The sequence below is a fragment of the Sus scrofa genome, chromosome 14 (assembly GCF_054392235.1).
Source record: "Sus scrofa isolate SSC_HxYL_T2T_F1_AM1 chromosome 14, Sscrofa_HxYL_maternal_Yorkshire_Landrace_v2.0, whole genome shotgun sequence".
Lineage (NCBI taxonomy): Eukaryota > Metazoa > Chordata > Mammalia > Artiodactyla > Suidae > Sus > Sus scrofa.
Window position 1 is genome coordinate 34,213,779 of NC_139396.1, and position 24,924 is coordinate 34,238,702.

A 24,924-nucleotide genomic window follows, 5' to 3' on the forward strand; every position below is an offset into this window, starting at 1 on the left:
TGCACCGTCTATGTTAGTTGGCAAGCATATCTGAATTGGGAGTTTGTATTTTATGGTTTATGTGATTGCTTGTTTTTTTCCTCTCCCTTTGGCCACTTTTACATGACTAGTTTCGTCGCCCCTTCCAAGTAATGAGGCCCAGATTTGGATCTTTTCAAAGCCCAATGTCTCTACTCCCTCCTATTTACAAAGAAATTAGCTCAATCTTGGTGGCCAAAAAACGTTTTTAAGGCTTCTTTCGTGAAGCTTAGAGCCTCACCTAAGTCAGTTTTCATATTGTGAGCTTCTCTGAATCTCAACCATACATCAGGGCCTCCCTGGTTTTCAAGAGCTAAACTTCCAATCACCTCTGAAAATCTGTGTCGGATTTCAAGACCCAGTAAATATTCTGCTTCAGCCCCAGCCTGCTGCTAGTCCTTGAAGCTACATAAGTTGTTTCTGAGGATAAGGACATGATTTTAAGATTTGACAATATTTTATCTGTCCCTGCCATGAGTTTGCAGTTGGCAGAAGAATGTTTCTGTGTGAACTCACAAGGCTATCTGGACTAGAGGTCTAAGAGTTAAAAATTTTTTAAAGGAAATTAGATTAGGATGGTAAAGTAAATATGCATGGCAATAGCGCCCTCCCCTCTGAAATTAACTCAAAATGACAGAAGGAATGAGCCCAAAGGGTAAAGAACGGAGTTCCTGTGTGACTCAGCAGGTGAAGGATCCAGCATTGTCACTGTAGTGGTCTGGGTCGCTGCTGTGGCACAGGTTCAGTCTCTGGCCCAGGAACTTTTACATGCCACGGGCACAGCTAAAAGAAGGGGGGGTGCAAAGAATGAGGAGAGGAGAGCAAGTTTTTGAAAGCAAGATCTGCTTGCTTATACTTAAACCAGATATTGAGAATCCGTGAAAAACAGTTGCAATGAAACTGATGGAGGTGGGGGGTGAAGTGGAGAGCACAGGCCACACACTGCAGAAGGAGACACTGCAAAGCTAAGGGCAGTTCAGGGAGTGCACCAGGGAAACAGCTGGGTGCAACCAACAGGTTGGCGGGTTAGAAATACCTTTAGAGCAAGGAAGCATCAGAACACCCACATCTTTGCGCACAACAGTGGCACAAGGCATTTGTTCCCTGGGATGGGCAGGGATGGGGGAGCCACGCCAAAAAGGCATGCAGAAGCCCAAGCGCCAACAACGCCTACGATGAAGTGGGAGCCCTGGTGCCCAGAAGCTCTCACCCAGCCTCAGCACACAGTCCTACATTACTAATCCTCAATGCTTTTCCAAAGCTAAACATGCATCTACCAACAGTGGTGGCTCACTGTGTTAGCATTTCTCTAACATAGGGAGAGGAGGAAAAGAAGGAAGATGGAAGGTGGTCCTAAAGAGCTATGGATCAGAACTTCCGGGAGGGCGTACTCTTCAAACTACACTTGTCTGCAGGGTGAGATTAAATAAAATGTGAAGCTCAAATTAACTTTCTTCTGTTCTAGCTTTCAACTCTCTACTCTTACCTTTTGATTCTGCTCTTACAACATTAGGTAACAACCCTCCCGGTTCTTTGCTTTGTAAGCTTTGCTTGCATTTCAATATCCATGTGCACTTCTCAGAGATCAGGCAGGAAATGGCACTCCTGTCCCTAAGCCTACAGTGTTTTTTGGGGTTTTTTCTTTTCTTTCTTTTTTAAATTTAGGGCTTTCCTTAACAATTCTCATCTCCATTTCAGTAGAGAGGCTATCATTAAAGTAACCCTAACAACAAACTCCTGGAAGTGGAGAAGAGACTTGTGGTTGTCAAAGGGGAGAGGGAGGGAGCGGGAACTGGGAGTTTGGGGATAGTAGATGCAAACCATTGCACTTGGAGTGTTTAAGCAAAGAGGTCCTGCTGGATAGCACAGGGAACTATATCCAATCACTTGGGATAGAACATGATGGAAGATAATATGAGAAAAAGAATATATACAATATGTATAACTGGGTCACTTTGTTGTACAGCAGAAATTGACAGGCCAATGTAAATCAACTATAACAAAAATAAAAAATAAAGTAACCCGTACAACAGCTGAGGCCCTGGGGTACAAAGACGTTAAGAACCTGAACCCAGGTGTCTGTTCACCATCAGGCCCTGGGTGAGCTCCCTTCCCCAGTTATAGGGAGGAGCCACGGCCTGGCACAAAGCTGGGAACTGGGAAGTCTTAGTTCTTATTTACTAACAACACCTAATGGTCCTCTTTAAGTTTCAGCCATTTCATAAATTTTTATTATATGTATCTTCCAGCCACAGATTTCCTAAAGCAGACAAGCCCTTTTCTTTCTAAGTAAACATATTCTCTTTTAAAATTAAAAAAAAAATTTTTAATTAAATTAAAATTTAAAAAAACTCAAAAAAATTGTTTTTGAGTAACAGAGAAGAAACATACATTCATTATAAAGCGTCATAACACATAAATATAAAGTAAAAAATAAAGGTCTCCCATTCACCAAGCATATTTCTCCCTAGAGAGAATCTCCATGTTAATAATGTGGCACAGTCCTTCCATATTTTTCACATCAACATTTTCTCTAAACATTAAGATACAGATGAATTAAATTAAACATGGGTAGTTTTTAAATAGTCAGGTAATATTTCCTCACATCCTTCTGTTACCTCCAGCCTCTGCTCCATCAAAAAGTTAAAAAAAAAAAAAAAGCAGAAATAATCCAACATCTTTCCACAGAAAAGATGAGAGAAAAATTAATTTTACATAAAGAGGGAGTTCCCGTCGTGGCTCAGAGGAAACAAATCTCATTAGTATCCATGAGGATGCGGGTTCAATTCCTGGCCTTGCTCAGTGGGTTGAGGATCTGGAGTTGCTGTGAGCCGTGGTGTAGATCACACATGCGGCTAGGATCTGGCATTGCTCTGGCTATGGTGTAGGCTGGTGGCCACAGCTCCAATTTGATCCCTAGCCTGGGAACCTCCATATGCCACAGGTGTGGTCCTAAAAAGACAAAAAAATAAAAATACACATATAAAGAAGTCAGTGCCAAATTAAACTGTTTTTTAATCATTCAGAGTTTTTTGTTGTTTTTTTTTTTTTTTTTTTTTTTTTTTTTACTTCTTAGGGATGCACCAGCGGCATATGGAAGTTCCCAGGCTAGGGGCTGAATCAAACTGCAGCTGAGGTCTACACCACAGCCATAGCAATGCCAGATTCGAATCACGTCTGCAACCTACACCACAGCTCAGGGTAATGTCAGAGAGATCCTTAACCCACTGAGCAAGGCCAGGGATCGAACCCACATCCTCATGGATACTAGTCGAGTTCTTAACCCACTGAGCCGCAACGGGAACTCCCAAGTCTATACATATTTTGGCAACAATAATAGAGAATGGAATTACAATTCAACCACAGATTCTAAGACACAGAATGAAGATAAAAATCTAAATTGCCTAGAATTTCCAGAGAACGATCAATTCAAAAATTCAGTCCTTGTGTCTACTTTGGCACAACCTACTTTCCTTAAGAGATACAGGAAGTGACCTACCCCACTGCAGTTTCTTTAGAATCTGGGCTCAAATCTAAGATGAAAGTGCACTCTCTTGAGGAAGCTGGGGGCAGGTTTCAATTGGCCTGAGAATGTGTCCCCAGCTGTCCCAGGGGCAACATGGATGAGTTTGCCCAGTACAGTTCTGACCATGGTTGGAATGACCAGTTTTGAGCAATTCATGGCAAACAGCAGAGCACAAAAGGAATCTGTGTTGCAGTTGCCAGGAGACTGGCCAGAATTGGTCAAAGTACAAATACAGCTTTTCCATAAACCTCCAATCTGTCTTATGCCAATAAACGGCTTTGGATTTGTGAAGAGGCTAACAGTCTGCATCTTTTTTTTTTTTTTATGTAAAAGTAAGAGACAAAATATTTTTATTTCTGAGAAGAAAATTACCAGTACTTCAAAAATATGCACATAAGATCTTTACAAGCATTACATAATAAACTAAATCTTACCTTTGGCTGGCTTCTGAGTTCCCCAAAGAGATGTCAACATTGACATGAAACAAAAGGGAAAGGGTTAAAATTTTTTTTTTTAGTTAGATGCATTTTAAAGGATAAAATGAAAATAAACATCATATAAATCTTTATTAAGAATACAAAATATAACTTTGAAATGAAACATCAATTTGAAATAAAGGATAAATTAATACTTATTAACTAGTAGGACAGAGTGCTCATTACAGAAGACTAACTTGTATCTCTTAAGGAAAAGTAAGTTATCTGAGCACTGGATAATTTTTAAAGTCCTAACATTTCTGCCTCCTACATGTTACTTATCCCTGAAGACAACTTATAAATATTTAAAAAAACTCTACTTTTTTAGCATCTGATTTTACCTCAAGTAGTCCTTTTTGCTTTGATAAAGCAGCAGCTTACTCTCTATCTATATAGGAACTTCTACAAAAAAATTCTAAGAAAAAAATGGTTAAATTAAAGGAACAACTAATTTTTGCAGTGAGTGACTACTTACTGAATTACTCACTACTCATTCCTCTCTGCTGACCCAGATGCCTTCAACCTCCCTCTCTCTGAAAATGCAACTGGCTTCTATCGCCTCAGGGTGCAGGAATATAACTCAATCCAGTATAATTTTGAGATAGTTTTAAATTTAGAGAAAAGTTGTAAGAAAAGCACAAAGAACTCCCTTCACCCAAATTCACCAATTATTAATGTTGCCACAGCTGCTATATCATTCTCTCCGAGTCCTCACCCCTCTTACACACACAGTTTTTTCCTTGACCGTCTGAGGGTAAGTTACAGACATGCCCCCACATCCCTAAATCTTTCAGTATATAACTTCTAAAAACAATGATGTTCACCTAACAACCACAGGAATAATGCTCTTTCTCAGAGGATCAAAATGCCAAGTCAAACCTGAAATGTGAAAGGAAACTGTACCTGGAAATGCTTCCTTTCAACTGTCTGTGTATCTTGTGCCTCTGTCTCATTAAATTTTCTTCTAAATTTAATACTTAGTTGTATCAAAATGATTTCAGATAAGAACACTAAAATGCCAAGGAAAATTAACAAATGAGTGATAACTGTCTTAACAGATTTTGGAGCAACAGCCAATGTGGCTAACATATAAAGGAAAATAATTTCTCTAGAATGAGAGATAGGGGAAAACTTCCCAACAAAAAGATCTGGGAAATACAAGTAGAGGTAACTGACATATGCTATCATCTTTTTGTAGGTCTTCATAAGCAAAGCAGATGCTCATCAATTGCATAATGTTTAGTTGCAAACCTAGATGGAGATAAGAACAGAGCCAGCATATGTGAAATGCACACATCAGACCAGGTACACTGCATGCTCCTTCATTTAATTTTCACGATAACTTTGAAAGATGCTATTATTATTACAGTTTTTACAGATGAGAAACTTAAGGCTCAGAAGAGCTAAATGACCTAAGATACAACAATAATCTGTGATGGATCTAGGATGCAAAAGTAGGTCTTCCGACTCCCAAGTCCCTGTTTTCTTCCTCTCCCACAATGGTCAAAACAGCCTCGGCAAGTTTCTCTGAGACTTAAGAATCTATGAGTCATACATTAACAACTGCTCCTGGTACAAGAAACATTTCCCAATGTATTAATTTCCTCCATTCTATTACCCAGTAAAAGCTAACCACCTGGTGCTTATGCCAATGTAAGTTCACTTGTTTGTTACATTTAAAAAAACTCCAGACTGTATTTTCTGAGAGAAAAAGAAGATATTTAGCATGATATTTCAATTTTAAGTAAAATACATTCATACAAAAATCAGCTCTTCTTAAAAGATAACAAATATGAAGTTCAGTAATATAGGATACATAGAAGAAGAATCCACAGGACTAACCTGAATCCAGAACATGATAATAAAAACAGAAACATCCCAGTAAATTAATTACAGGGCTAAGTTTCCAGCTAAGGATTCTGGTGGCTACAACAGCAATGCTCAAATAACCTACAGAGCCATTGGAAACCCAAGGATGTAATTACAGCTCTGTGCAAAAATAAATAAGCAAATTAATTAAACAAAACTTTTCAAAGTGTAGTTGCAATCCAATACAGCAATGCCTCACTATTCCAAAATTCCTTATTTAGAAACCTCAGCTATCCAGATCACAGTAGAGATTTAAAAAGCAAAGACAACCAGCCTCTGACCAATCAAAAGAGACATCATAAAGTAGAAGCATGAGAGTCTGATTTTATGCTGTTGTTGTTGTAACTTCATTTTGAACTTTTGCACTTAAAAAAGTTCCAAAAATAGTACAAAGAACTCCTTGTGTATCCTTCAGCCAGCTTCTCCAACTGTTAACATCTTATTATAACCACAGTTAGGATGATCAAAACCAAGAAATTAATCATCATTAATCATCAACACAAGGTTTATGAAATAATCTACAGCCAATCTTATACAAATTTCTTGCTAACTGCCTTAGTGGTGTCCTTTTTCCAGTCTAAGATCACACTATGCATGCAGTTGCTATGCCTCCTCCAATTAGGGATGATTGTCTCTCATGACCCTGATACTTGAAGTGTACTGGGCAATTATTTTGTAGACTGTCCCTCAATTTGGCTTTGTCCAATGCTTCCTCATGACTCAATTCAGGTTACGAATTTGGCAAGCACCACAGAAGTAACGTACTTTTCTAAGTGCATCAATACCAGAGGGTATGTCACTATGGTGAACAGTATGGGGTTTCCTTAAAAAATTAAAAATTGAGTTGATTTTTTTTTTTTTGGTCTTTTTGCCATTTCTTGGGCCGCTCCCGCGGCATATGGAGGTTCCCAGGCTAGGAGTCGAATCGGAGCTATAGCTGCCGGCCTACGCCAGAGCCACAGCAACACGGGATCCGAGCCGCATCTGCAACCTACACCACAGCTCACGGCAACGCCGGATCGTTAACCCACTGAGCAAAGGCAGGGACCGAACCCACAACCTCATGGTTCCTAGTCGGATTCGTTAACCACTGCACCACGACGGGAACTCCCAAAAAATTAAAAACTGAGTTGATTTTTAATTAATCCAGCAATCCCACTTCTGGGCATAAATCTGAAAAAGACAAAAACTAATTTGAAAAGACACATGCACTCCCATTTCACTGCAGCACTATTTACAATAGCAAAGACATGGAAGAAACATCAACATCCATTGACAGATGAAGAAATAAAGAAGATGTGGTATATATATACAACAAAGTATTATTCAGCCATAAAAAGAATTAAAATAATGTCATTTGCAGCAACATGGACAGACCTAGAGATTATCATAATAAGTGAAGCAAGTCAGAAGGAGAAAGACAAATATATGTTATCATTTATATGTAGAATCTTTAAAAATGATACAAAGGAACTTATTTACAAAACAGAAATAGACCCACACATATAGAAAACAAAGTTAACAGTTATCAAAGCGGAAGAAGTGATAAATTGAGAACTTGGGACTGACATATACACACTACCATATATAAAATAAACAACAAAGACCTACTGTAGAGCACAGAGAACTTCATTCAAATATCTTTTTTTTTTTTTTTTTTTTTTTGTCTTTTTGCCTTTTCTAGGGCTGTCCCTGTGGCATATGGAGATTCCCAGGCTAGGAGTCTAATCGGACCTGTAGCCACCAGCCTACGCCAGAGCCACAGCAACACGGGATCCAAGCCGTGTCTGCAACCTACACCACAACTCATGGCAATGTCGGGTCCTCAACCCACTGAGCAAGGGCAGGGACCGAACCTGCAACCTCATGGTTCCTAGTCGGATTCGTTAACCACTGCGCCACAACGGGAACTCCTACATTCAAAAATCTTGTAATAATAACCAATAATGAAAAGAATATGTAAAACTGAATCACTCTGCTATATATCTAAAATATTATAAACTATACTTCAATTTAAAAAACAATACCACAGAATTCCCCGTCGTGGCTCAGTGGTTAATGAATCCGACTAGGAACCATGAGGTTGCAGGCTCAATTCCTGGCCTTGCTCAGTGGGTTGAGGGCCTGGCGTTGCCATGAGCTGTGGTGTAGGTCGCAGACTCAGCTGAGACCCTGCGTTGCTGTGGCTCTGGCGTAGGCCGGCGGCTACAGCTCCGATTAGACCCCTAGCCTGGGAAATTCCAAATGCCTCGGGAGCAGGAGCGGCCCAAGAAGTGGCAAAAAGACAAAAATAAATAAATTTTTAAAAATTTTAAAGAAAATAAAATAAAAATAAAAAAACAATACCAGAAGGCACATGATGACGTCCAGCTCTCACTATTGCTGATGGTAACTCTGATCACTGATTATGGTTGTTATCTACCAGGTATCTCCACTCTAACATTACCAGCTTTCCCTCTGCACATTTTTTTGGGGGTTTTGGGGAGAATGGTGGATTTTAAGACCATGTAAACATCCTGACTGTTTCCACCCATGAATTTTAGCATCCATTGATGAGTCCTGCTCACAACAATTACTGTTCCCCCAGAGGTGACTGTCTAGTCACTGAGATGTTAACAACCATGTGTATCAACAGGGGCAGAAGTGTTTTTAGGCAGAGGATAGTGGCTTAGGAAACAACAAATGATTTGACTGCATACTTCGGATAGAACTGTTATCTATGAATAAACTACTCCCTCCTTTTTATTGACCTGGCTTAGGGGCCTGTGCTCATCTCTCATTTAAATAAGTCGCACCATAAAATTAAGTCGATTTATCTTAATCTTTAGAATGCCACAATAAGAAGAAATTTAGTGATGATTTTATATAAATTAGTAGTCTTAAGAGATTTTTATTAATACTTCTGAACATGACAAAAATAAAGTCAATATTGGGCCCAAAATAAATCACAAAATATTGTGTATGTGTTAAAAAAAAAGCAATGCCACAAAGATGAATTATAAATCAATTTCTACTGTCAACTACCAAAATCAAACATATCCAAATAGCTCTTTTAATTCTGAAGATTTAAATTTCTGAGAATTTCACGAATTAGAAATATCTGGAATCTCTGTATTGAACAGATCCCACTCCAACATGCTTTATAACGGATGTGTTACATCACAATGAGTTTATTCTAATACGGCCATACTATATAATGGTATTGTTTCCTTTCTGGACTTAAGCTGGCAGTACCAGAAACCAAGCAATAATCTGTGTGACGGATCGTTATTTTTCCTTTGTCACCCCTCCCCCAATGTACTTTTCCACATAGGGACTAAAGCTGACCTGCCTAAAAATTTAGACGCTGACTAGACTCACAAAGGAAGATTATCAACCTTTGCTTATCTAGCTAACTTTAAGAAGTACAAATATCACTAAAAGTCCTGGTCACTGTTTTCTCAACATTTGGAATACTCCATTCAATTCTGCAGAATAAATTTTAAAAGCATCATTGATAAAGTAGAACATTTTGGAGAATAGCATTCCAGATGTAGAGAGGTTTAAAAATGCTAACACTGGAGTTCCCGTCGTGGCGCAGTGGTTAACGAATCCGACTAGGAACCATGAGGTTGCGGGTTCGGTCCCTGCCCTTGCTCAGTGGGTTAACGATCCGGCATTGCCGTGAGCTGTGGTGTAGGTTGCAGACATGGCTCGGATCCTGCATTGCTGTGGCTCTGGCGTAGGCTGGCGGCTACAGCTCCGATTAGACCCCTAGCCTGGGAAACTCCATATGCCGCGGGAGCGGCCCAAGAAATGGCAAAAAGACAAAATAAATAAATAAATAAATAAATAAATAAATAAATAAAATAAAAATGCTAACACTGAAGGAATAAATCGAAGAAGTAGAAATATGTAGCCTGGACTGGGGAAGACTAAATAAGAAGAACTGAAGCCATCTCCAGTAGGCCATGTACTCAAGAAAGTTAAAAGGGAGATCTCTTTAATAATTACCACTGCATTAAGAAACAGCCAGCTCCCCATCAGTGGAGCATCTGAAGAGAGAATAAGAAAACATCTGATGAGGATGTTGCGGGAGGAATGAGAAGTCACACTGGGTTACTCCTATAACTTTTTATTTAGAATAAGAAAACAAACATTAAGCCCTCAACAAGTTATATGTTAATACTTCTATCAAAGACACATGCAGACCAATGGTACATCAGAGGTAACCCAAGCTCCAGTTCAAGCATCACCTCCCACACCACACACTCTCCCACACTCTCCTCTCCAGCCAGCTAGTGTCCCACCCACATTCCACATACCTACACTCAGATAATGCCGCTCCCTCTCACATCCTACTCATGTGGGAAAGGTTCAGGCAATTTCTCTCTCCCTCAAGAATCCTTCCACAAGAACCCTAACCAAAAGTGAGTTTCCCTTCCCCAATCCCTGTAATCAGAACTCTCTCTACTGCTCATGTATTACCCAACACTGTCACATGATATAAACTTTTTAATATATATGGGTCATTTCTTCAACAACTATAAGCTTCTGAAGGACAGAATGTATCTTTCAGCATTTATCAATGTCCAACATGAGGCTTCTTGCTTATTAAGTTCTCTAGGTGACCTAGCCTCTCCCTCCATCTCAACCACATCCTGAACCATCTTCCTTTCACCAGCGTTGGCCTTTTTCTTTTTTTTTTTTTTTTTTTTTTTTTTTGTCTTTTGTCCTTTGTTGTTGTTGTTGCTATTTCTTGGGCCGCTGCCGAGGCATTTGGAGGTTCCCAGGCTAGGGGTTGAATTGGAGCTGTAGCCACCGGCCTATGCCAGAGCCACAGCAACGCGGGATCCGAGCCATGTCTGCAACCTACACCACAGCTCACGGCAACACCGGATCATTAACCCACTGAGCAAGGGGCAGGGACCGAACCCGCAACCTCATGGTTCCTAGTCGGATTCGTTAACCACTGCGCCACGACGGGAACTCCCGTTGGCCTTTTTCTAATTGGTTCGGGTACACAGTTTTGAGGTCTCAAGACTTTTTTTTTTTTTTTTAATCTTTTTAGGGCCGAACCTGCAGCATATGGAGGTTCCCAGGCTAGGGGTCAAATCAGAGCTGCAGCCATTGACCTACACCACAGCCACAGCAACACAGGATCTAAGCCACGTCTTGCAACCTACTCCACAGCTCATGGCATCTCAGGGCTTCAATACACAATTTTCTTTCTGCCCTGAAATCCTGAGACTAACTCTTGTTCACTTGTCATTTCTCAGCTTATTTATTATTTCCCTACATGTACTTTTTTTTTTTCCTTTTGTCTTTTTAGGGCCACACCCATGGCATATGGAGGTTCCCAAGTAGGGGTCCAGTTGGAGCTACAGCTGCCGGCTGAGCTGTGTCAGCGACCTACACAACAGCTCTTGGCAACGCCAGATCCTTAACCCACTGAGCGAAGCTAGGGCTCGAACTTGCAACCTCATGGTTCCTAGTCAGATTAGTTTCCGCTGTGCCACGACAGGAACTCCTACATGTACCTTTCTTAAACATCCAGTCTAAATTAGGTCACTTACGTTATTCTCAATCACAGTACTCCTGATAGAATAAAAACATTTCCACCACCATCTGCTCTCTAAAATCATCCCCAAAACAATAAATACAAATTCCATCTTCAATGAAACTAGGAGATAATTATATGAAACATATTATAATGATGACAAAAAATGCACCCAAAGAATGCAAGAAAAGGTCATAATGAGTAGTGCTAAAATATCCCAGAGGGTGAGGGAGAAGGGGCCTAAAAAGTGGAACAACATTCAGGTCAACTACTTCTGATACATAGTCCTTTGGTGAAACTACTTTAAATCAAGAGAAATGACAATCTGACATTGCTCTTCTATTAAAATCTTCCACCTGCACAAACTGCAATTACTTGAAAACAGAAGGACCCCCAAAGAACACAGCCACCGAACCATAACCAGCATATTTCACTACCACAAAACTTTAGAAACACAAAATCCCTGGTTTGTAAATTCCATAAATTCAAACTGCCATACATTTAGATAGCCTCACTCAAAGACTACACTATTAACTCAATCACTTGCAAATCACTTTGTCGTCTCATCTGTCGAACATACAGAGTCTATTTTAATTCAGGTGTGCCCATAAAAAGAAATATATAGTGATTCATTTGTGGAGTTTTTTTGTTTGTTTTGTTTTTCTCCCTTTTTGGCCACACCCACAGCATATGGAAGTTCCTGGGCCAGGGATCCAACCTGAGCAGCAGCTGCTACCTATACCACAGCTGCAGCAATGTCAAATCCTTAACCCACTACACCAGGCTGAGGATTGAACCCACACCTCTGCAGAGACAATGCCAGATCCTTAACCCACTGTGCCAGAGTGGGAACTCCTGTGGGGTTTTTTTAATAAAATATATTTCACATGCTATGTTAACAGAGTAACACACATTCATTTTAATAATTACATGTTAAAATAACTTTAAGGATAGAGAGTAGGATAGACTATTGAAATACTCTTAGACTCCAAGCAAAGAAAACTCTTTAAATTTTCACTTCTTTCAGTATTTGTGGCTATCTCTGGTTTTAAATTTTGTGAATCTATATTTATCCAGTTTTCCTGAATGGATTACTATAATTAGATTTCTCTGGAAAAGGTTTTTTTTTTTAACTGAGTATGAAAATTAATTAACTCTCTAGCCCCTCACCCTTTCTAGACCCAGATTCATATTTATGTCTCCAAACCAGAGGTCACACACTCAAGGTCCACAGGCCCAACATAGCTCACAGCTGTACTTTGTTTAATCCTCACAGTATTCACCAAGAGCAGAAAATCAGAAGATTTCACATTAGGATTTTCTTGAAAATTCAGAAGATCTGGAAGCACTAGACCTAACTTGCAACACACATACCGTGGCTAGATCTGAACTACTGCTCCCTTCCTCATGGCTCTGCAGGTAGGCGGGCAGCTAAGTTTTAAATTCCCGCTATTAAGTAGGCAGAATAGGGTTTTCTTCATGCTCAAAAAAAAACAAAACAAACAAAAAAAAAAAAAAACAGAGCCTCACAAATTCACAACAATAAAGAGAATGTTTCCATATCTAACCCCAAGTACCTAAAAACAGTGCCAGCACAATCCCAACAGGACTATACTACAGTCTCCCTACCCTAGTCAATATACAGTGCCCTTTAGTACGGCAACACAGAATCCTGGCTACCCAAATCCTGAAAAGGAATCCTAAACTCAATGTCACTTGGAGCAGAAATGTCATTAACATCGATAGCTATGAAACAGAATTAAAGCTAAAGCCCTTGTCTTCAGTATAAACAGTGGCAGGTCTATAATTCAGATTTAAATGGAAAGGCTTGGGGCTTCAAAGGGACAAAGCAAACATAAGATGCCTGCTGCACAGACAGTGCTGCATGCTCAAGAATGTTAGATATGGTCATTACCATGGTTTTGATTCAGGACACAATGTTAACGCGGAGATGAAGTCAGCTAGCAAGTTGAGAAAACTAAAGTTTCTAGCTCACTACTATAATTATTCCCCAAACTCATGGCTCAGGAAAGATTTCCTTAAGTGGAAACTCAATTTCCAAGCATTCCCCAGGTAAATACTAATTATAAGGGTATAAACTGATTAGTTTACTAACTGAAGATTGCTGCATTTATCCCTTTCCTGAAATATGGTTTTCAGCTTAGAAATGCCTCTCAAATCCATCCCCTTTCCTTCTCACATTCACCCTTTCATTCAACAGCACTTACTGAGTAAATGTAATGTAAGGTTATGGACCAGAGGAGTTTGGCTCATCTGTTTCCCTCCAACAGTCTCACAGGGAGAGTTTAAGGTGAGAGCTTACTAGAAGCCATCAGCTGTTGTTTGAAGAAATGAAAAGAAGAGAAATGTCAGTTTAGAAAAGCATGGCATTGTAGGGTCATTTATCGTAGGAGCCAAGAGCCCTGGGTTCAACATTTACTAAGAGACTGCAGAATAAGGACAACAAGACACAAGTCCTTGCCCTCAAGGAGCTGACAATCTAGAGGTGAGATACTTAAACCATTAGAAAAATCTTGTATTTGCTGTTCATTGTGAAAGAGATTCTAAACCATTAACTTCCACTGGTGGGGGGCAGTAGTCAGAGAAGTTAAGATCTATTTTATTTTATTTTATTTATTTATTTTTTTGTCTTTTTGCCTTTTTCTGGGTCCAAACCCATGGCACATGGAAGTTCCCAGGCTAGGGGTCTAATCGGAGCTGTAGCCGCTGGCCTACGCCAGAGCCACAGCACCAAGATCTATTTTAGAAAGCTCTATATAAAAATCAGTTGAAATCAGAAAGGTTCAACCTTTTTTGGTGTTTCATGAGCTCACTCCCCAGTACCACAAACACTGACTCATTCAGCCTATCACCTCCTCTGATACTATAAAAATGGTTCCATTTAAACACATTTGCATACATACTTACTAAGGTATGGGGAAGATTAGTCAAAAATTCTCATGAACAAAATATTGTATAATAGAGGAATTCCCATCATGGCTCGGCGGAAACAAATCTGACTAGCATCCATGAGGATGCAGGTTCGATCCCTGGCCTCTCTCAGTGGGTTAAGGATCCCGCATTGCCTCGAGCTGTTATATAGACTGCAGATGCAGCTCGGACCTGGCACTGCTGTGGCTGTGGTGTAGGCCAGCAGCTGCAGCTCTGGTTCAACCCCTAGCCTGGGAACTTCCATATGATATTGGTGTAGCCTTAAAAAAAAAAAAAAAAAAGACAAAAAAATTATGTAACAGTAATAAAATGATGGAATTGTTAAACATGCATGAAAGAAAATAAGTGAGCTCTTTGTTCCATGGATGAATATCAATGGGTCTGTGAGTTTCTGATTTTTTTTTTCCAGGCAAAGGAGCTATGGCTTTCAGACCCCAAAAAGTTTAAGAAATGGTGCTGTGGAGACCTTTCCCTAAGCATTACGGAGCTTCATGTCCTAGCCCAGTGTTTGACATGAGAACACTGAAAACACAAATGGACAATGGCCAGGCCATATATGACACCAGAGGATTCCTCACGCAGATGTGGAGAGGCTGCCCCAGTGAGATATAATATAACTTGCAAGACAGCTTATATTGTTTCTGTTCCCTTATGGCTAATTAACAGGATGTGGCACAAGCTTTGGACAGATACCCAGATGGTGAGCCTCACGTCCACACTGTGTACTAACTAGTAGGGCTGTAAAGAATCCAGGATTCGTACTTAAAGGTTCACGGATCCGCCCTGGGAGAGCCAAGAAGCAGTGAAATCAGTAGTCAGACTACAGTGAATCAGGGATGGATGAGCAGTGTAATTAAGACATGCATAACACACATTTGAAAGTTGCTAAAGATCTTAAAAGTTTTCATCACATGAAAAAAGTTTATAACTATGTGTGGTGTTGGATGTAGTTTTAATTAGACTTGTGATGATCAATTTTCAATACATACAAACATAAAGTTATTATGTTGTACACCTGAAACTAATCTGTTATATGTCAATTATATCTCAATTAAAACAAGAGGATAATGTCTTCTGAGAGATGAAATCTAAAAACAAAAACTCACAGAATTATCATTATATTTTTTTTTAACTGTCAGAAGAATTCCAAATACCTTTCAAGGCCAAAAGCCAGTCCCATCAAGCCAGCCCCTCACACAGAGTGCTACATGGGTAAGAGTTTCTTGCAGGCGACACGGGCACGAGAGTTTGTTCCAGACCTTTTCAGGTGAGGTCACACCCAAACATACCCAATACCACCTCCTTCTGGCCTCACTGCTCAAAATAATGACCTCCAGACAACATCTTCCCTCTCCCCAAATTTATAGACTCCATTTTATTCAGTTTGATGAAAACAAAGTGTGTGGGAGGTAATATTTTTGTCAAACTATTGAGAACTGTTCAAGAGACATTTGGTCTTAAGATATTTATTAAAATGCTTTCCTGAGACTTTTTCTTACCATGGCAATCCAAAATAAAATGATGTTGAGTGACCTTTTTCCTTGTCTTTTCCCTTTAACTTCTTGCTAAATTTATTTAACCCCATTTTTGAATGGGGAATACAAAAAAAAGAATTTTTCAGGAAGTTTTCATTGACATATGAGGTTCAAGCAGAGTACAAATATTTCACAACAACAATATTAATTTTCACTTGCCCTCCAGCAAATTATATGCTAAACTCTGCTGGAGGAAGAGCTGTACCAGATAAAGTCAGACTACATGGAAGAGCTGTACTAGGAAAAGCTGTACCAGGAAGAGTCAGACTACATGGCCAGGTACATAGCGTACAACTGCAGACCAAAGGCACCTAGCTCAGAGGCACAGTGGGGGAGCTAAAGCACAGCCCCTGCTACAATGGCCAAACACTAAAGGTTCACAGCAAAGGAAGGGGCTCAAGGACAAAAGTGTCATTCGGCTTCTCACCAGGCTGTGGCAGCTCCGAGAGATGCCTGTTTCTAATTGGTCTGGTGAGAGGGGCCACTTCTGCCAATGTGCACAAAAGCATCATTTGCTTTATGTATATAAAAAGTACACTGACTTTCAATTATTGTTTGCTATAGGATCAGCAAAAAAAATGTTTCTCCTCAATATTCAACAGGTAGTTAATAATTAGCCCAAAACTCTAGTCATGACAGAATAACTGGTTCTCAAAACTCTAGTCATGACAGAATAACTGGTTCTAACGCTCATGCCATAAATAAGAAAATTGTACAAAAGATATGAAGCAAATGTTTTCAGACAATGGATAACAGGCAGTGTGGGAGTGTATCTCAGAGAGAAGGAAAACAAGGGAGGTGGTGCCTTACAATTGCCCTGCTTCCCACCTAGAGATACTCAGTCCATGAAGAGGAAACCCAAGCCAGAACATGGTAGCCAAAGACCAGAGGTCTGAGAAGCTGAGATAGCAGGAATTTGCTGGCCGGAGAGAAGGAGGACATTCAGAGGAGGAACTCCAGGAATCTGCATGGATTTCCCTTCAGTCTTTGATTGATGCTCAGCTGAACACACAGAAGGTGAGGCTCTAAGAAGCCATTAAAAACTATACAGAAAGAACTACTATTGGAGAAGTAGCTGGATACATGGAATCATTTCCAGAGCTCACTCAGGCTCGGAGACATGAGGGAAGGACAACCAGCCGCAGTTGGAAAGATCTCCTTGAACACTAGCAGGCATCTAGTACAGAGCCCAGAAAAGGGTACAATTTAGGAGGGCTAAACTCACTTTAGAATAAAGGCTATTCTGGCCCCAACATAACACGGCTTAAAAACAAACCAAGATCCAGCCAATCCATGAGTAAACTGCTCACAAGGAGTTTCCAATGCCTCACACTTAGGAAAGCTGGGGCAATGCCTCATTCAATTTGGACTATTCTAACTCAGAATCATGTAGATACAAACCTAGCATAGAGTTATTTTTATGGAGTAACAACTGAGCACCAAGCACTATATTAAGTACTTTATATTCATCATATCTAACAAAAATGAGGATAACTTTTTTTTTTTTTTTTTTTTTTTTGCTTTTTAGGGCAGCACCCATGGCATATGGAGGTTCCCAGACTAGCAGTCGAATTGGAGCTGTAGCTACCAGCCTACACCACAGCTCACGGCAATACCAGATTCTTAACCCATTGAGCAAGGCCAAGGATCGAACCCACAACTTCATGATTACTAGTTGGATTTGTTTCTGCTGCGCCACAATAGGAACTCCGAGATTTCCTCATTTTACACCTGAGTTACTTAGCATTCAGAAATGAGCACAGCTAGTGGAGGTAGAATTAAGATTCCAATTGGGTGTCTGCCTGATTCAAAGCCTACATTCAAGCTGCTGGGAGCAAAGACAAGGTACTCAGCCACTTCCCCATTTCCAGCTCCCGGTGAACATCACTAATGAATCACAAATTTTGTTCTTCACTAAGAGAAACTATAGTATCTATGGCACCACAGGAGGGAATGTGCTAAGAAAAATCATAAAATATTAAAATGAGGGTAAATGTGTCAGAAAACAAAGCAATTAGAAATAAGATATTTGGAAATTACTTAGAATGCTTTACAAAAATAAATGTCAGGAGATGAGTAAATTTGAATTTGAATTTTTAATCAATTTTAATTACATTATTGATATTAATCTCTTCTCCCCCAAACTAACTTGGATTTACATGCTACAAGACCCAAATGTCCTATCACTTTTCTACTAAAAGTAAAACCTAAAATTTGAAGGAAATAAAGACCCCTATTCCTCAATGCATGATTATGGCAGCCCTTTTCTTCTTTCTTTTTCTAGGCAGGATTTCCAAAAGAAATGTTTTATGTCACCCAAAATAAACCAAGCTTCCATCACTTCCATGTTTGTAAGTAATCTTCAAAGGCAAAGGAATAATAAAGAAGTCAAAATAACAAAAGCCTTGGTCATTTGTGGAAAAAGAAAAGAATGAAGATATAGAAAGAGGAAAAAGGATTAAGAATTAAATTGAGGCCACTGGCAGGAAGTAGCAATGTTTTACAGTCTAAGAACAAAGCTACAGAGATAGACATTTTGAGGAACCCAAAATGCCTGGACCAGCAAAAGCCAGAAATCCCCATATTAGACAAAAAGTATTTTTTAAACCACATGCATCTGCACAGTCACCCCAGTTTCTTTATCCTTTATGTGATGTAACCAACTGGTTAACTGAAGGAAAAAACTGGCTAACTGGCTGCTGAAGGAAGATTGGGAAGAGATATTAACTACTAAATATAAACAAATCACAAAGTGAGAGTTCAGTTAAACCTTGGCATTTTCTCAAGAAATTTTCTCATTATCTTTAAAACATGCAATAATTTTAAAGATAAAAATAACCTAACATATTCCAAATAGCTGTTCACATAGTTTTAAGTTTCTTTGGCAGACCATAAAATGATCCATGCTAGATGAACAATTCAATGCCGTTTAGGAAATGTAGAGTTGTGCACCCCCCACCACAATCTACTTTGAAAACACTATCAACACACCCAAGAGTTCCCTCATGCCTGACTGCACTCAGTCCCAGGTCCTTCCCCCAGCCACAGGCAACCACTGATCTGCTTTCTGTCCTTCTTCTTTCAGGAACATTTCACATAAATGGAATTATATAACATGTGGTCTTGGGTATCTGGTGATTCTCACTCAGGCATGCTGAGGTTCATCCATGTTGTAGCATGTTATCAGTTCACTGTGCCTTTTCATTCCTGTGGAACAGTACTTTGTCTATCCTCTCACTAGCTGACAAGCATTTAAACTGTTTCCCATTTGGGGCTATTATGAATGGTGCTACTATGAACACTCAAGAAAAAGTCTTTGTGTAGACATTTATTTTTATTTCTATATAACCATGCAAGTATAGAAACCTAAGAGAAGATGGGTTGGGTCATAGAGTCAGTCTCTATCTACCATTACAGGAATCAAAACTGTTTTCCTAAATGTGTTTACCCGTTTACATTCCCAACATCAACACGTGGGAGTCACAGGTGCTCCACACCTTCACCACCACATACGGCCACTCAAGTGCATATGAAGTGAAGTCACGCTGAGATTTTAATTTGCATCCCCACAATGACCAATGAGGTTGAGAGCCTTTTAAGATGTACTTAGATTTCACTTTAAAGAACAGAAAAAGTCTCACAGTCTAATTTCTATCTCTATTTTTAGACTATTAAAAGGATTTTCCTGGTCAAACCCATTTTTTGCTTATTTTCATTCATAATTATTTCTCTGTACCATTTCTATTATTTTGTTCACTGCTTTTCTCTCTTTAACCACTTCTAAGCTCTTCATGGTCTTTGCTAAGACATTCATTTTTATTTTTGTTGGATACCTAAGAATAAAACTGCTAGGTTATATGGTCAGCACATATTTAACTTCACACCATTTATTGCTTGTTTTATGATCTATAAGTACAAAACTGCCCATTTGAAATTCATGTTGATCTTCTTTTTGGGGTTTTTTTTTTGTTTGTTTGTTTGGTCTTTTTAGGGCCTCTCCCACAGCATATGGAAGTTTCCAGGCTAGGGGCTGAATCAGAGCTCTAGCCGCAGGCCTACACCACAGCCACAGCAATGCCAAATCCAAGCTGCTTCTGTGACCTACACCACAGTTCATGGCAACGCTGGATCCTTAACCCACTGAGCAAGGCCAGAGATCAAACCCATGTCCTCATGGATACTAGTGAGGTTGGTTACTGCTGAGCCAGAAGGGAACTTCCACGTTAATCTTCTTTAAACCAAGCTTAGTATGTATGAATTTATTTTAGTAAATTTTATTTGATTACTAGTGTCCACACTGGATGATTCAACACATACACTTGAGTCATTATGCCAAAGTCAACCTTATCGCATTAAGTCTTGAGTTTCCAACTATTTAGGCATCTATACTCCAATGGCACCATGGACTTAACAGCTGAAATCCTAAGATGTTTGCAATGTACCTGATAAGATAACAAATCATTAAAGATCTATCTTCAGGATGGGATGCTATAGGGAAAGGTACTCAACACTTGCAATTAGAAATCTTTCATTTCCGTTCTGCCTTGCATTAGTTTTGTGAGCCCAGTGGTCACTTAACCTCAGCAAACCTCTCTATTACCTCAGGAACCAGGCTACCACCTACATAAGCTACTTCACACTGCCATCCAGTACCACATGGGGTGGGGAAAGAACGTGGCTTGGGAGCTAGACAGGATGGGGTTCAAATCTAGATTCAATATATGTTTTTGCTCTTACCAGGTCCAAGCACTATGTCCATGTATTCTTTTCTTTAATCCTTACAACCACCCTAAAGGATAGATCTTGTTATCATCCTTATTTCACAAGTAAGGAAACTGAGAAAGATTAAGCAACTTACTCAAATATAAGACTGAGAATTCAAACCAAGGCAAAAACAATACTCTGTCAAAGGTACACAATCAAACGCATGTAGGTCTTATGAGATGATCCCGATACTGAATTTTCTTTCCACTAACAAGTTGCTAGAGCAAATTTCGTATAGTGGCTCATCCTTCCCTGTTTTCGTGGTTTTGTCTCAGTCCTTCTCTCCTTCATGAAGTCTGGTTTCCTGAATGGGCAAGCAAACCTCGAGGCATTATGTTCTAGTCTCAGTAGACTAAGTGCACAGGGAAGGGGGACTCAGGTTGAAAAGGCTTGTCAAGCCTACCTAACGAATAAGCAAATCATTTTCTGTGCAGCATGGAGTGGGGGAGGGGATGACATACAACATGGGAAATGGCTTAGAGAATTTTAAAAAATACCTACATCCTTTGGTTACTTCATGTCCCAAGATATTCTAACTCTTAAGAAGCAGTATAGCATCAACTCAACTAAAATGTTTTGAAGAAAGCAGCAGCAATCTTTTTAGGCATTAGATTGAACGACAAAGAAAAAAAGCATTGGGGAGTTGCTGTCGTGGCTCAGTGGTTAACAAACCCGACTAGTAACCATGAGATTGCGGGTTCGATCCCTGGCCTTGCTCAGTGGGTTGGGGATCTGGCGTTGCCATGAGCTGTGGTGTAGGTCGCAGACAAGGCTCAGAACCTGAGTTGCTGTGGCTCTGGCACAGGCCGGCAGCTACAACTCTGATTGGACCCCTAGCCTGGTAACCTCTATGTGCCGCGGGTAGAGCCCTAGAAAAGACAAAAAAAAAAGAAAAAGCATTGGAAGTTTTTGAATGCAAGAGTAAATGAGGATATGAACTCTTAAGGTTCTGAGGTACACTTGCAAATTAGTTTTGTACACTCACCTTCATACATGAGTGTGTTTGCAATCACCAGACAAAATGCTCAAATATTAATCACTATTCCCATTTCCCAGTAAAAAGGTGACTTGTGCCTAAGACACTTGTATACAACTGCTTAAATTATTTATTAAGCATTCCACAAGTTTAAGTCTGGATTTTTCCATATCTTTACTACAACAAAAGCTATCTTTTATAGCTGTGTGGCAATTACCTGGTACACTTCAGTTCTAATCTTCACACCAGCCCTACTAGCAGGTTGTACACTCTCTAGTTTATAGAGTAATAGGAAAAGACTAGCACAAGGAGGTTAAATAATTCGGTCAGTGGTAAAGCTGCGATTCAAACCTAAGTTTCTCATTCTATAATCATGCTCTTTCTACTTTACCATTCTGCCTCCCTCTCTCCACAGCAAGTGATGTGGGAGAACAAATTAAACACAACCTCATATGTTTCCAGAAACTCGAGGAAGAATACTGTTTGAAATGACCTGATTGGGGGGTGGGGTGGGGGGGTCTGTTTTTTTTCCTTGCATAAGAAAGTGGGCTACAAATGAAGGAAACCTACGTGGATAAACATATACAGTGGCACAGAGCTGCTATGTGACCTTCAGGTGCTTACTAAAAGTCTTGTTTGGGGGAAGGCTGCCCTTTCTCTGGCTCTTGCCCAAACCTATGGTAACTCCAAAAAGCTGGTCTTAAAATGAATCAAGAGTGCCAAGGAGAGACTATATTCCCCCTCATCTCCCTCATGTGGAAGAACAAGAACACTCCTGAGGCCTCTAAGCTACTCACTGTCCTCCTGGGGAAGGGCAGGTCAGTGGTGCTCAGGAGAAGGAACTGGGTACAGGGCTCTGCATCTCCACATCACCAGGCAGACCTGCAGCACCAGCTGGCCTGGGCAGGTCTAATTCAGGGGGAGGTATCAGGAGACCCACCTGGCCAACAGTCCTAAAGCTATTTTCTCCAACAGCTCTCTCAGGACCCCAAATGAAAATAAGACGCAGGAAAACACAGTGGTAAAGGAGGCTAGGCTCTGGAATCGAACTGTCCGATTGTGAATCCTGGCTCCACCATTTACTGTGTCACCTTGAGCAACTAACCTAACCTCTCCGTGCTCCAGTTCCCCTTATCTGTAAAATGTAGATAATGAGAACCTATGTCATAGGATAGCTATGGAGATTAGAACAGGGCCTGGCACATAATAAGTACCAGGTGTTTTATTTTTGCTTTGTATATTTCCTGTCTCTATCTATTGATCCCCATGACTAACTCAGTTCAGAATTGGGGTGGGGGGAAAAAGGAGGTATTGTTTGTGGGCTCCCTAAAATCTCAACAGAGAGAATCTCTTTCAAAACTAAGAGTATGAAGTGAAGTCAGAAAGAGAAAGACAAATACCATGTGATATCACTTATATCTGGAATCTAATATACAGCACAAATGAACCTTTCCACAGAAAAGAAAATCATGGACTTGGAGAATAGACTTGTGGTTGCCAAGGCAGGGGTGGTAGTCGGGGAGAGGGGGATGGATTGGGAGCTTGGGGTTAATAGATGAAGACTATTGCCTTTGGAATGGATAAGCAATTATATCCTGCTGTGTAGCACTGGGAACTATATCTAGTCACCTATGAAGGAGCATGATAATGTGAGAAAAAACAATCTATACATGTATGTGTAACTGGGTCACCATGCTATACAGTAGAAAATTGACAGAACACTGTAAACCAGCTATAATGGGGGGAAAAAAATCAACATTTAAAAAAAAAAAAAACAAAAAAAAAAAACAAGAGAGGATGTAAATATCTTATTTCACTCCTTGGTGAACTAGTTTGGAGAAAACTCCAAAGTAAGAGCTGGTCCAAAGGAGACAAGGCATAAGGCGCCTAGTTTAAAACCTCCGCCAATCCAAAATTCACTTGCAATTGTATGATTTTTTCCCATTGAGACACATTCCCCTCGCCCCCAAGATGGTTCATTATACTTTGTTGTATTATTTGGATCACTCACTAATAATAAATGCTAAAGTTGGGTGGCTTTATCTAATACCACTTTTCCTCACTTCCCTCTTTTATGGGTGTCAACTGAATCCCCCTTGACCTTCTTCAGCTATTTCCTATCTGAAACACCCCCTGCATCTTGGGACATCATGAGCACAGTTATAATGCGTTTATTGGAAGGCATGAGAGAATTACAGCAATTTAAAGATGAAAACATAAGGTTCCCAGAATTCCTTGAATAAGTTTCCTCATAACACATACTACATTGTATTAATTGCTTACAGGTGTGCCTGCAGCTGGCTGCCTGCACCCCAGCTCCTTCATCTTGGTATCTCAGCACTTAAATTTAGCCCTTTGCCTGCCAAATTGTAGGCATTCAATGAATGTTTACTGAAATGAGAGACTAGAGCTTAGGTTAACCAGGACTACATTCTGTCTAAAATAAAATCTTTCCTTATAAGCCTCTCTTCAGATCTCCGGATACCACTTTTCCTATGTATATTCTTTGTCAACATCTTGTCTTTCCTGTATTGGTACACTTTAGACTCTAAACTACCGGTTTCCTTAAGAAAGCGTGATCTAAAAATATAAAAAGGCCAGAAAATGTTAGTTCATCCTCACCGAATTTTAGATAATAGTTATACAGCAAATTTAGAAGGCAACACAAGACAGAAGGTTCTGAGATAGAGACTTTTGGAGAAAATTAATAGAATAGTATAACTAAGAGTTGAAGAGAAAATTAAAGAATATGCTTAAGATTTTATCGTAAGAAAAATAAAGCTATTCAAGTGAGTCATGGTCTAAAATATGGTATAATATGAAGAAACTGATGGAATTTGAGAAAAGAGAACTTATTTAAACTTTATGCTAGAACACACTCCATCCAATAGTCTATAGGTTGTAATAATGAACCCAGAGAAGAACAAGCAAACCCAACACACTATTTGGTTTAGCGCTGAGGGCAATAGGTAACTGGATGGGTGGATGGATGGACAGATGGATGAGCAGACAAGCTGGTGAACAGGCAAATGGATGGATATGTACATATATACATATAAAATAATGTCAACTTAGGAATAAAGCAAGTGGGCCATGAAAGAGCATAGAAAAGAGGAGGGGCAGGGTCTCATATTGAAAAAGAGTGAAGAGACAATGTTTAAAGTTGATTTAATAAGAAATACAAGTTTCAATATGTTATGTAAAAACACCACAGAAATGACCATAGAAGAAATTAAAATAATGTAAAAATCAAATGGTAAGTAAAAAAG

The 24,924-nt window shown here is 39.7% G+C and overlaps 1 protein-coding gene across 7 annotated transcripts in view; it reads right to left on the bottom strand.

Annotated features, from left to right (window-relative positions):
• KIF13B (kinesin family member 13B) overlaps nt 1-24,924 on the bottom strand; it is a 201,901-nt gene that overhangs the window by 133,331 nt on the left and 43,646 nt on the right. For 2 of the 7 annotated variants that reach the window (XM_084997776.1, XM_084997775.1), the window contains exon 3: nt 3,979-3,991. The exons of the other annotated variants lie outside the window; for them this stretch is intronic. In XM_084997776.1, the coding sequence (XP_084853902.1) occupies nt 3,979-3,991 (13 nt within the window). The remainder of the gene's footprint in view (nt 1-3,978; nt 3,992-24,924) is intronic. 7 annotated transcript variants of the gene reach the window in all.